We start from the raw sequence: 12,956 nt of genomic DNA, 5'->3' as shown, positions 1-12,956 counted from the left end.
ATTCACAGAATTCAGAGGAATTTCTTCAGAGTGGACTGACCCAAATCCTATAGGGAGAAGAAAAAGACCTCGCCGGGTCCTTTTTTCCCCCTATCTTGCAGGAACAGACTAGGAGAGGTCTAGTTGACTTGGGTAGGGCTAGGCCACATATTCTATAGTACTAGAAATCATGTTTCCAATCCTGAGGATCCATTTGGATCATCCAAACAGGTCCTGAGGATTAAACCAACAGACTTTCCTATGACCTAGAGTAACCTGTGTCGAAATTATGGGTCAACTACAAATCTACATTGTAAATGTGGGAGTTCATGTTTTTAAAGTTAACTTCAAGTATATTGCTACAGAAGCATAATATGACTCTACCTTTATTCTGAGAATTCTCCAAGATTCAATTGTAGGCTTGTGAATTTGATCATGGTTACCACTTTGCACCAATTCTTCAATCTTTATGGTTTGCAACTAATAGGGTGATGACTCTAGTACGCTATCAAGTCCAGAAAAAATTTTAAAGCATTTGTTAGTTGATGAATGCATGTGTCGTGATGACTCTAGTACGTTATCAAGTCCCAAAAAAAATAATAATAAAGCATTAGTTAGTTGATGAATGCATGCATCGTGAAATATAAAAATTACCAAGGGCTGCCGTACCGACCCATACAATCCCCTACCTTACCATATTGGTAAAGGTACTGCTATGGTTTCATGGGTCGGTTCGGCATATGCTGAACCGGTCTCTATAGATTAGAACCAAGTGGAGTTGCACTGCACCATCTGGATTTGGATGGTACCATGGCTGTGAGTGATAAAAAGTGTTGGGAGCATGTGTCGGTACAGGGTACGTACTATACTGTAGTTACTATACCTTACAATATCAATACGGTAAACATATGTATGTAATTATAAATTTTCAATTACAAGAACTAGTCTATCGCACTATCGCTAGTATATGCAGTTTTTATATCATGCATTGGTAATACGTGATTAGATGCAACAATTTCTCTTAGTAGATCATTTTTTTTTTCATTTAAGATATGTTTGTTTCATTTGATTCTCTCATCCCAAAGATTTGTGAGTAAGAATTGTTTACTAAATTTCAGAGGGTATATGTAAGAGAGTCGGTTTCACATCTAGATGAGCAATGTGCTACTCAATTTATTGTTTTTGTTGTCTTTTAGTCATATTTCTCATAATAAAAGAAACCGTGAAAAAATTTAATTATAAATTTAAACAGTTACATCTTCAGCACTCTAGTTATAGATAATGATCATTTAGTTATCTCTGATTTTTTAATTGATGTTGTGCCAGCTACCATTGCTAAAATAATATATGTGTGCTATGCTTTATATCAATATAAGAAATCTGTCAGCTGTATATCTGGTGATCTAGAATTTAGGTAGTAACTAAAATTTTTTTTAAGTGTTTATATGCCTTTGATTACTTTGGTCATGTTTTATATGCTTTTGACAAGAGCCGAGTGCTGCAGTTTGTGACCATTTGCTTGAAATGAAGCAAAGTGGTTTTAACTGAAACAAGGCCAAGCAATGCCAGCATAGGTACATAGCTGTCTAGCATCCATTTGCTATTAAAAGACCATTACCCAGTTATGGTCCTGGCAATCCAGGGTTTTGGGAGGGGAAAACTGGGGATAGACCTAACCTTTGGTACTTGTTGCGCTAAGCCTTTACAATCGCACTAAGCAATGGCCCCTATGTTACATAAATATCTGAAACCTTTTGTTATGACTGAGATTTAAATCATTCCTAAATTTTTCTGCTGAGGATTATGTTAAGAATGATAAAGATCCTACGAAAATAATTTGTCTGCGCTATGACAAACTTAAAGGGAGGACTTTTTTCATGGTTGATGATAATATTGTAATTTGGAAAATTTATGGCTAGGGGTAGAGCGACATTTCTCTTTCCTTGCTTCGGGTCTAGGTTCTGTAACATATATAGCTTGCCTGTTGCATCAGATATTGTGCTAAGAGTAACCTGTGCTGTTATATTTCCAGTTTAAAAAAGCATAAATGTTTTAGTATCGTTAATGTTAGTATAATAGTTTTGGACTAGCTAACCACTTGTACTGTAGTGTTATAAATTTATTCTTTATTTCTGTTTTTTATTTCGCATGATATTGAGAAGCACTTTGCATGTAATCCCAGTGATTATGTAATATTCCACAGGGGACTGAAATATCTCTCAAAAGACCATGGAGGAAGGAAACCATGCATAATCTTGTTAAAGAAGCCACTGGTGTTGACTTTAATGAGTTTGGGAATAATGTTGAAGATGCAAAAGAAGTTGCAAAAGGGATACTGGGTATGAGATCAGAAGACACAGATAATATTTTAGCTCAGACATGCCCATCTGTGGGACATGTTCTTAATGAGGTAAATCAAATCTTTGTACACGTTGAAACTTGAGATCGTTTATTCTTAGTTGGTGTTGTTTTTTTGTGATTATTATTATTATTGATAATGTATTATTTTATTATAATGTAGATGTTCCTACTAGGGAATGGTTAAGAGCTTTGAAAACATCATATTAGTAATCAACCAAACAATATATACATTCTCAAGAAGTTTTTAATTTTTCAGTGATGCTCAAAACGTCCCTGTTACTGAACATGTCATTAATGTAATTGCTTTAACAATCAAAGTCACAAGTTCAGATAGGGGTGTAATTTGCTTACTGAATCGAGTTGTTTTGGAATACCTTGGAGTTTCTTTTTCCAATGGAGAGTTTGCAAAAAAATTGGGGATTCATCAATAATTCAGAGAAAATTAACTATGCTGGTAGTAGTTTTACTTGACACGTACATGGACATAATTTTTTTTTCTTTTATTTCATTCATTTTTTGGCCGCTAGGAAATTTGCCATAAGCATGTGGATGTTTTGCCAGGCCCAGTATCTGGTTATGTGGATGTTTTGCTGATACCAATTGTATAATTGTATTATCACTTTTGCTAGCATTTCTTGAATCCTAATTTGATTCGAGCATCACTTTTGTTACATTCTTGATTTGTCATGGCTTCATTCAACTTACTTACTAGTTGTTATACTTCCACTTCTAGCAGAATGATTGCTCCGGGCCCGTGATCCATCAGTAGTTTTAAGTCATCCATGGCTACTGAGATCTTTACATGGATTTCAGTAAAACTATGTTGAAGCAACATAACATTACCGAAGGACCAGCAATGACTATGACCAGCTGCTTGGGTACAGCAACAGCTGTATCAAGACCACAAAAAATGACTATGACCGGTTTTCCTCCAGGTCCAACTCTCTGATGGTAGAAGTCTCCGACCAGACCATGTGCAGAGTCAAGAAAGTTTTCTGTGCTATTTTCTTACGTAAAGAAGAAGAAGAATATGTTATCCCTACTAAGAATCTCTGAAGTTAAAGTGGTGTCCTCATTTCGAATAGCAATTTACCTAATAACTTTCTAATGATAGTTCTGAATGCAATCTTCTTCTTCTTTCTGAAACCATCTGAAATACCTATAGTTTTACATTTTTGCAAAGGTGATATGTAGAGGCTCTTGGGGAGTGGCCACTTGGGTATCACATTTATTTGAGGCCATCATCATGTTATGGTGAATTCTTCGACATCGTTGTAATCTAAATATTAGTATTTCAAATACATAACTCTGATACATAACCTTGATATATCTTCAGAAGACTATGATGCTGATTTTGTCACATGTAACTAAAATAGGGCACTTAGTTTTCTTAATGTGGACATGTGAAAATTACTTGGAGAGATTTTTAGTAGCTTATTTCTTGATTACTTCTTGAAGCTATGCTAGTTCATTTTGGTATGGAATCTGAACATGGAAAAATATACTATTAATTCAGGTTTTCGAGACCATTGTTGAGCCAAACCTTATACAACCAACATTCGTTCTGGACTATCCAGTTGAGATATCCCCGTTGGCCAAACCACACCGAAGGTAATTTAACAGTTTAGTTATGCTTTATTGCAGTATCATAGATTACCTTTAATGTCACAGAAATAGATTCTTTTGGTCTTTGTTATTCTATTTAAGAATTATGTGAACATTCATTTCAGTTATCTAACTGCTTTTTCTTCAAGATATAGCCAATGCTTTCCTTCATGGCTGGAGTAATAATGTATAATGATTTATTGAAAATAACAATATAACACTTATTTCCCATACATCATCTAGAAGTCTTTTCCATAACTTTGGAGTCAACTTTATGATCCTGTATTGTTACTCATGTTTTTTATTACACTATATTTATCTTTTTTATTATTATTAGGAAAAATGGAAAAAACCATTAATTTTTTTTAAGAATTTCAGTTAATTTTCAGTTATTAACCCAACAAAAGATTAATTTTTACCTATAAAGAGAATGAGTCTAGATCATCCAAGTTCACTTGTGAACTTGAGAGTCAAGCTGGGCAATCATGGCCGTCCATGTTTTGCAGGATGGGTGTGATGCATCAGGCCCCTGGCTGTACATGGGACAGCAGCCTGTGCAATAATACATGGGCCTTGTTGCATCACAGCTGTCGTGCAAAACACAGACAGGGTGTGATTGCCCAAGATGACTTCAAGTTCATGAGTGAACTTGTGAGGATCTGAACTCAAAGAAAATAGCCCAGTAACTGGCAGTTTTGCCACTGTTTTTCGAAAAATGGTGGTGCTCTAGTGTGAGGCAAACCAAAGCAGGGCTTTTTGGTATCGCCAAATACTCCTTAACTTCTGTTGTTGTTGTTATTGTTTTGCTATTAGAATGTCTTTATGTTTCATAAAAGTCCTGTCTTTATGTTTCATAAAAGTCCAGTCATACTATCAACTTGCTAGTTAATCGTAGAAAAAAAAAGTGGAACATTAATCCCACTAATGTTGCATGGGGCTGTTTGGAGCCCTGTGGTTGAAGTTGCACTGCAACTTGAGTCATCTTGTAACTTAAGTTGCAGTAGTTGACTTTCAAGGAAGCTCCCTTCTTGTGTTTGGAAGAGATTTTGAGGAAAAGAGGAGCGTATTTGATAGCATTCCGTTGAATTCCCTGCAAGCAGATGCGAAGTTAGAGCACTCCATGTACATGGAGATAAGGGTGTTATGGGTGAAGAGGTCGGTGTTGAAGCTGCTGGTGGAGAGGGATTGGGTGTGGACCTGGGTGCCCATGTGGAGGGTGTGGGGGATGGTGCAGACCTTGAGGAGGGCGGTGAAGGTGAAGGTGAAGGAGAAGGGAGGGCAGGGCAGGGGCTAGAGGTTGTGCATGGTGGCTTAGAGGTGGAGGGGGTGAGCGGAAATGGAGGAGGAGGCAGAGTGAAGGAGAGGGGAATGGAAGGAGGGTTGGCATAGACCTTTTATTTTAAATTACAATACCCACACAAATGACCACAACTTGTCCTGTAGCGATTTTGACTGCAAGTCAATCTACCATAAGATAGTTTTAAATTGCAGGCCAACGTGCAACTTAACTTATTGCATAACTTGAGTTGCAGGCATCCCAACAAGCTGGCTGGCTTGCACATGCAACTTGAGCTACATAAGTCTCCTTTTTTTAGGACTTCAAATAGCTCTTTTATCTTTCTGCTACTACATATCAGTTCATATTTTGTGAATTTCTAAGACCATCAAATTGTTGATTCATTTGTCTTGTACTTGAATGAGAAAAGAATCGCAATGTTCATTTCTTTGAAGTAGACAATAACATTTAATAGGCATCATTTGTTAAACACAGAACCTCTTTGAAATTCTTTTTAGTGATGCTCCATATGTTGCTGGTGTCATCTTCATACTTGATTATTAATCTTATGATTTGCAACTTTATTATTGTGCATGCCATTATATTTTTTCTTAACACTGCATGCTGGCTTTTGTTCTGCCCATGTTGCAGATATGCAGGTTTGACTGAGAGGTTTGAACTCTTCATTTGTGGCCGTGAGATTGCTAATGCATTCTCTGAGCTTACCGATCCGATGGATCAGGTATTCTACAAATTGTTTATATATTGCGGTCTGGGATATTTTATATGAATTTCTTCCTAAGTACTGCATGCATGGTGGCAATGTCAGTTTGGTATTTTTTTCACCTGCTATGATATTTTGGACCAGATATCAGGAGACTTTATGATGCTTATAGTTTTATACTTATCTGAATATCCATCAAAATCAGTTATTGAGGGTGAGACTTGGCGTAACGGTAAGGTTGTTCCATTTTGACTTATAGGTCACGAGTTTGAAACACGGAAACAGCCGTGCCACATATGGGGGTAAGGTTGTGTACATACGACTCTCTCTAGGCCCCACAATGGCGGGAACCTCGTGCATTGGGCCACCTTTTGTTATTGAAATCAGTTATTGCCTAAAGTCCTTGCCTACTCTATTAATGACCATCGGTACAGCATAACTAAATCAGGTCATGCAAGTTAAACATCTTGCATGAGTTAATTGGGCAACAAATCTGGGACTTTGGTCTGATTTCCTTGTTTGCCAATCATACATAGTTTGACTTTAAGTGAACGGGTATCAAGTAATTAAGTATTGACAGTCTACTTTTGAAATTAGTTTTTCTGGATTCGTTCTCGCATTTGCCAGAAAATGAGGTTGATGCTATGCATTTCCTGGTGCGCTGAAGGTGAGCATGAAGGCCCCCAACTGGTACTTATCTGACATTTGGAATTAGCTGACCAACAGGTTCATATTAATTCATGTTGAAAAAATCCAGCCAGTGCAAAAATCGGTTCTGGTATAGCCGTCTTGTATGCCCAAAACCTAAACTGAACATCCTCATAATGGGTAGCCATCTTATAACTGTATTCTGATTTTTTCTCAGTAAAAATAAAGATGCCTTCATTTTTTATGATAACCAATGAAATCAAAGTATGCTAGCCAAAGTTGTATCGACCAACTTCTGTTTGTATATCATACTTTTGTCTGCATGAAGTAGAATGTAATGCAATTTAATCTTCACTGGTCATTTTGGGCTTTTTTGCATATTTATTATTTCTGAACATTTGTAACTAAAATTACCTGCTATCTAAAACTAATCTGTATGTTTTCATTTGCTCATGTCATTTACTTGATATTGGGATTTATCTAATGCGTGTGCAACTATGATTAGTTGAGTATGACATGCTGATTGAGTTGACTGCATTTTTACAATCAAGAAAAAGTTATCCATACTGTAGAGTTTGGAATTTTCTCAGGCATTCTTCTTTTAGCATAAGATGTCCAATCACACCTGTTTTTCCATATTAGCCAACTTGCAAATGCCAAAACAGATTTCTTTAAATCTTTATCTAGACCTTGACCTATTCCTTCTCCCTTTAATAGCCTTGTTGGAGTGGCCTGTGTCATTTCTTGTTTTGGAATTTCAAGATATCTCCCCATTTAGGTTGTTTTGTTGCCAGTCTTAAATGTTGTTATTTATATGTTTTTGCTTTTCTGTGACAGAGGAATCGCTTTGAAGAGCAAATTAAACAGCATAATAAAAAGCGAGCAGCACTTGTTACAGGCTCAAAATCTGCTGAAGGGAAAAGAGAGATTGATGATTGCTCCTATGAAGTGTCTTTGGATGAGGACTTCTTGACCTCTCTAGAATATGGCATGCCCCCTGCTTCAGGAATGGTATGATCAAACAACTGATTTATTTTGCATCAGCATCAAGGTCATATTCTGTATATCTCTTTACAAAATAAAACCTAAACAGAAACATATAATTGTCTTTCTTATGCATGTGCATTACGCAATTGAATTTGTGGATCTCATGTCAACCTATTATCAAGTCACGTTAACCTACTATTAACTAGTTTTAAAAGGACTCATAATATTCGCATTGGTGCATACCATTCATAAAATAGTTTTAAATTGTCGAATTTTGTTGAAGTTCAATTCCCATGTTTTGTGCCTGAAAAGTTGTTTATGACATTTTCCTCCTGCATCTGTGCTGGATACTTTTTTCTCAAAGTTTGGATTTCACCAGGGCATATGAACTGAAACCTACTAAAGAAATCTGTTTCAGAACTTATTTGAAGAATATTGACATGTGCATAGGTCTCGGTTTGATATGTCATGAGCTGGCAAATTAGTACCAAATCTTGAGTACTTCTAAGTGGGTCACTGTGATGGTATTTCAGTATGCTAAATGCTCTCCTATTGAGGGCATCAATCATCATTAAAATCGATGTACTCACATTTTATCAGATAGCAGTTGAGAATTTCTGCGACACATTATAGATAATTATTTGTCTTGGTATGCCATATATGAGTTAGTGATTGATTATTTTCACTGTCACTTGTCAGGGGCTTGGAATTGATAGGTTAGTGATGCTTCTGACGAACTCTGCCAGTATACGGGATGTTATCGCATTCCCTATCCTTAAGATTCAACCGCAGGTGTCGTCTTAAAAAATATATATATAACACAATAATTTTTTGAAGATGTAACATGCGTGTTGATGAGGGCTCTTTTTTTCAAGCCACTAGGTTTGAAGTTCAGCTCATTACTGTAAGTTACATTGTCGAGCTTATTGTTATATAATTCTTCTTCGCGATTCTTGTTTTATTGAAAAAAATTAATTCCAGGCGAGTACAGAACTCCAGGGATGCTTTCCCCTTTTGTAATATCTTCTCGTCCATATACACAAGGAGCAGAAGAAGCAAATAAAGATGTATAATATATATTTTCACCGGCAGCATCTTTTCACGTGAGATCCATGTTTTAAAAACCAGAGACTATAGCTTCTGGTTAAACCCATCAACCGGTCAGGCTTCCAGTCTAGATGCAACTTTAAACCAGGTTTGCCGGAAATGCCGCTCAATTTTTGGAAAACCGTTGAGTCGGGGCTTGTTTGAACCTTTCCGGAGTCGGGCGAATTAATCGGATTAAGAGGGGTAAATAGGGTTTTACCGGAATCAGGCTGGTTGGCTTATCTAGCTTGCGGTGTATTTCAGACTTCATACAAATCTCAGTATTTGGGCTGCAAAGAGGGGGAGGAAAAAAAAGTTTGTGGAGGTTTTTTATCTTCCTATGGACTTTGTAGAGGGATTAGGTTTGCAAATCATGTCACTCCATTTTCGATTCTCACATTTTCCACTCCCACACCATGACAGGGTATGGTCGGTGGCGTATTGGCAGCGGGTCTGGAGGTATGGCCAATGCCTCTCTCTCTCTCTCTCTCTCTCTCTCCCTCTCTCTCCCTCCCCATGTGTGTGCGCACGCACGTGTGTGCCCCTTCCCTCCATCCCTCTCTCCCCACGCTTGGCTTGACCCTCAACGATCTAGTGTTCCTCTATTGGCCGGCCAGGTATCACCTCTTTGCCCTATCCTCGATTTCTCATACTCTTCCAGCCCTCGCGCATGTCAAGGTTTGTTGATGTTAAGCATTGTACAAGAATGCCCCTCCTTGATCTCTTTTTCCTCGCATCCGCTTCTCTCCATGATCCATCGTGGTCTCCATATAGCTTTGGCAGGAGGGTTTGGCCCAATTTGGTGGAAGTTTTTTGTTTGAAAAAAACTAATAGTATTAGAGGATTTTGGTGAAAAATATGATAATTAGAAATTTTTTAGGTCTCCAAATTGTATTAAAAATGGATCTGCCATCAACAATATGTTGAATTTATTAATAATACGATGCCATTTATTTTATTTATAAATTATTTTTTAATTTATAAGTGATGAAATCCTGAAAATAACATGTATGATGCAGTGTTCTACAATTACAATAATTGGTTGTTTATAATTATTATCGATAATTTATTATATAATATTCCTTATAATACATTTATCGTATCATTGTGATGCCATTCTTTGTTTCTAGTTAATCCAATGGTTGAACTGTTGATAAATGATCTGCTCATTTTTCTAGTTCTATGGATGGTTCCGTTTTCAAAACATTGCTTGAGATAGTAGTTGCGTCTGATTCACAAGAAGCTGGCAATAGATTACTCTCTTTCCCCTTCCCTTCCTAAGATCGTGCATTGAAGAAGAGTTTTTTTTTGTTTTTGTGACAGGATGCGACAGAGCTGAGCCACTACCGGCTGATCAGTCTGTGCACGACCGTGTACAAGACTATGGCTAAGGTTCTTATTGCTAGGCTACATGGCATTCTACCTCGACTCATCAATTCGGAGCAGGAGGTCTTCGTGGGTGGGTGAAGCATCACAGATAACATCTTTATTGCTCAGGAGTTCATGTTTGATCTTCAGAGAGCTTCGGATCGGAGGAGCTTGATGGGTATCAAGCTGGACATGGAGAGGGCCTATGATAGGATGAGTTGGAACTTCTTGTGGTGGTCTTTGGAGTGCTATGGCTTCCATGAGCAGTGGATTGGCTGGGTTATGGGGTGTGTGACCTCTCCGTCATTTGCCATCTTGGTGAACGGCTCACCCACACGGTTCTTCGAGTCGGCAATTGGCCACTGGTGATGAGAGCATAAAAGTGCGATCTACATATCACCTAAATTAGTGTTATTGCTAACTGATAATGATAAATTCACCGGTTTAATATTATATTTTCGTTTGGTACAGGTTATTACAAATTAAAGTTTAAATGCACATTTGGTACAGATTGCGCAGGTCCAATCCTACCATGACCTGGTCGAGCACATTTGCCCCCGAGTGATTCTCCACATTGTGCTAACCATACCACGGAAGACCCCAGCTCCATTCCAGATCAGCTCCCGCGCCCTCTTTCATGATCAACGTTCCCATCGCAACCGTCCATCTTTTCAGCTCCAAGCCGTGATCGGATTCACAGCAGCCTCCTCTGCCTCAACCCGTGTCTCCTTTCATCCCAGTGATCCCAGCACCGGATCAACCTCCCAGCCTTCCCAACCTCCCACGCCCGTCCGACTGCAGCATGATCCAAGCACAGCGCCCAGCCATCCCGTCGTCCACGACACCTCCAAGCCTTCCTCCGCGGCAAATCCACGTCTTCTTCCTCCCGTCGATCACGCTCCCATTTCTTCCGCCCGTTTCAAATGCAGCCCAGCCATCTCGGAGCCGTCACTGCCAGCGCCGTCCCCGCTTTTTCAGCGCGTTCCAACCACATCCCCGTGGCCTTTCATCCCGGAATCCCAGCGATCCAGTCTCCTCCAGCGCCCGTCTGTGTTCATCACGGATCCTGCATCCGTCCGTGGGCCAAAGAAGAAGATCCATCTTCTTCCATCCGTGAAGCATTCCTCCCGGCGATCCCGCATGCCTCCATCTATTCCGCATCCTCCCAGCATCGCGCCCGAGCCGGATTCGAAATCCCAACGTCCCAGCGCCCGGATCCAAGCCGTGAACGCCTCCTCCCAGCTTCTCCAAGTGATCCCACGGCCAACCAATCTTCCATTCCCAGCCGTGCGCCCATTCTATGTTCCTAGGTCCCTCCCAAATCAATCGATCCTCCCGGCTCCTCCACCACCAAGCATCGTGTCCGAGCCGCAATGATCCAAGGCGCCATCCACGGATCACGCCGGCTGGTCCAGCCTCCTGCGCATCCAAGCACCCGCGGCGCTCTTCATCCGGATCCACCTCCCGAGATCCCGCGCCCGTTTCTCCTCCTCTCCATGCTGTGGCGATCTATAAGAAGGGGAGAACGAGAGGAGGAAGGGAGCTCTCGGCGAGGTGGTCGGCTGGTTCAAGAAGGAACAAGGGAAGAGCTCGTTTGGTCCAAAAAGAAACAGGGGAGGAGTGCTCTGTTTCTTTTGGGAAGAAGAAAGAAAAAAAAAAGAGAAAATTAGTATTTTATGTTCCACCATGGGAGAGAGAGGAAGAAGAGAAGTAATTTATTTTTTTTCTTTTCTTTATTTTATTTGCAAAATAGAAGGAATATTAGGCCTCTAATCTCCATTTTTATTTGTAATCAGTTTTCTTTTTATGAAATCCATCAATTCTCTTTCATGCAATCCTTGTTCTAGGTTCAATTTAATTTCTGCTTTTTATACAATACATTAAATTTTCTTTTATGCAATTTATGTTCTAGGCTTTTGATCTTCTTAGCACTGGTTTTTATCCATTTTAACTTATGCCAAAACTCTTCTTTAATTAGTTAAATATATAAATGCTCTTTGAATCTAAGTACCTGTCTTTTAGTTAATTTTAAGTAGAAAACATTCTCTAGTAGATTAGAGAATCCGTCAACATCCACGACATAATGTTTTTCTTTTTATTCAAAAATTGATTTTGAATCCGAGTGAACATTTTTATTTTTAAGCAACTCCAATCACCTTCCTGTGGATCGACCTCTTACGACCACTATTCTTCGAGTAAAAAAGGTAAGAGTAAAATTAAATTAAATTTTGTTTGTCGGTTCTAACAACGATTTGTTTAGTATATTTTTAGGTAAACAGGAATCGGACAACAAAATTTTGGCGTCGTTGTCGGGGAGGCAAATCGAGAAGCAAGAACGATCACGAAGATTAAATCGAATTTTGGATGCTCGGAGTGAACGCACTCCGGTAGTAAGTTTTTTTTTTTATTATTATTATTAATGTTTCTTGTTTTGATTATTTTTAATTAATAATTTCGTAGCTATTAAATTCTGAAATTTGAAATTCAGAATTTAAAATTCTGAAAAAAAATTAAAATTCAAATTTTTTTTAAAATTAATTTTTTTTTCAAAATTCTAAAATTTAAAAATTTAAATTCAAAATTTGAATTCTGAAATTCAAAATTTAAAATTTAAATTTAAAAAAATTTAATTAAATAAAAAATTTTAAAAAATTATTATTTTTTGCTAGTAATTGATAGGGTGCAATCCCCCGAGGTTATCATACCTCTTTTGGGGCTCCTCACGGAGTAATATCCAGAGTTTATTCAACGGGCATTCGGAGATTGACTGACGCATAAGGATTAGTTTTTAGTTTACATTCAAGTTCTTCCTATATAATTTTTTTTAAAAAACATAAAATTAAAAAAAAAAATTAAAGAAAAATAAATATAAAAATAATAAAAAAGAAAAAAATTGCTTGCTCATTTTGTCGTACAACCTAA

The 12,956-nt window shown here is 38.1% G+C and overlaps 1 protein-coding gene across 2 annotated transcripts in view; it reads left to right on the top strand.

The window, feature by feature from the left end:
- LOC103712813 (lysine--tRNA ligase, chloroplastic/mitochondrial) overlaps positions 1-8,671 on the top strand; it is a 33,280-nt gene extending 24,609 nt beyond the window's left edge. The window contains exons 11-16 of one of the 2 annotated variants that reach the window (XR_005511671.1): positions 2,183-2,389; positions 3,857-3,951; positions 5,873-5,963; positions 7,431-7,604; positions 8,280-8,484; positions 8,562-8,671. Coding sequence is in view for 1 of the 2 variants with exons in the window: in XM_039125830.1 (XP_038981758.1) it covers positions 2,183-2,389; positions 3,857-3,951; positions 5,873-5,963; positions 7,431-7,604; positions 8,280-8,384 (672 nt within the window). In the remaining variant the exon portion in view is untranslated. Of the gene's footprint in view, positions 1-2,182; positions 2,390-3,856; positions 3,952-5,872; positions 5,964-7,430; positions 7,605-8,279 lie in introns of both variants that reach the window. The other variant, XM_039125830.1, reaches the window with a different exon arrangement.
- The last annotated feature ends 4,285 nt before the right edge of the window (positions 8,672-12,956 follow it).

This window comes from Phoenix dactylifera, chromosome 4 (genome assembly GCF_009389715.1).
Source record: "Phoenix dactylifera cultivar Barhee BC4 chromosome 4, palm_55x_up_171113_PBpolish2nd_filt_p, whole genome shotgun sequence".
Lineage (NCBI taxonomy): Eukaryota > Viridiplantae > Streptophyta > Magnoliopsida > Arecales > Arecaceae > Phoenix > Phoenix dactylifera.
This window is presented reverse-complemented; position numbering and strand designations above follow the sequence as displayed.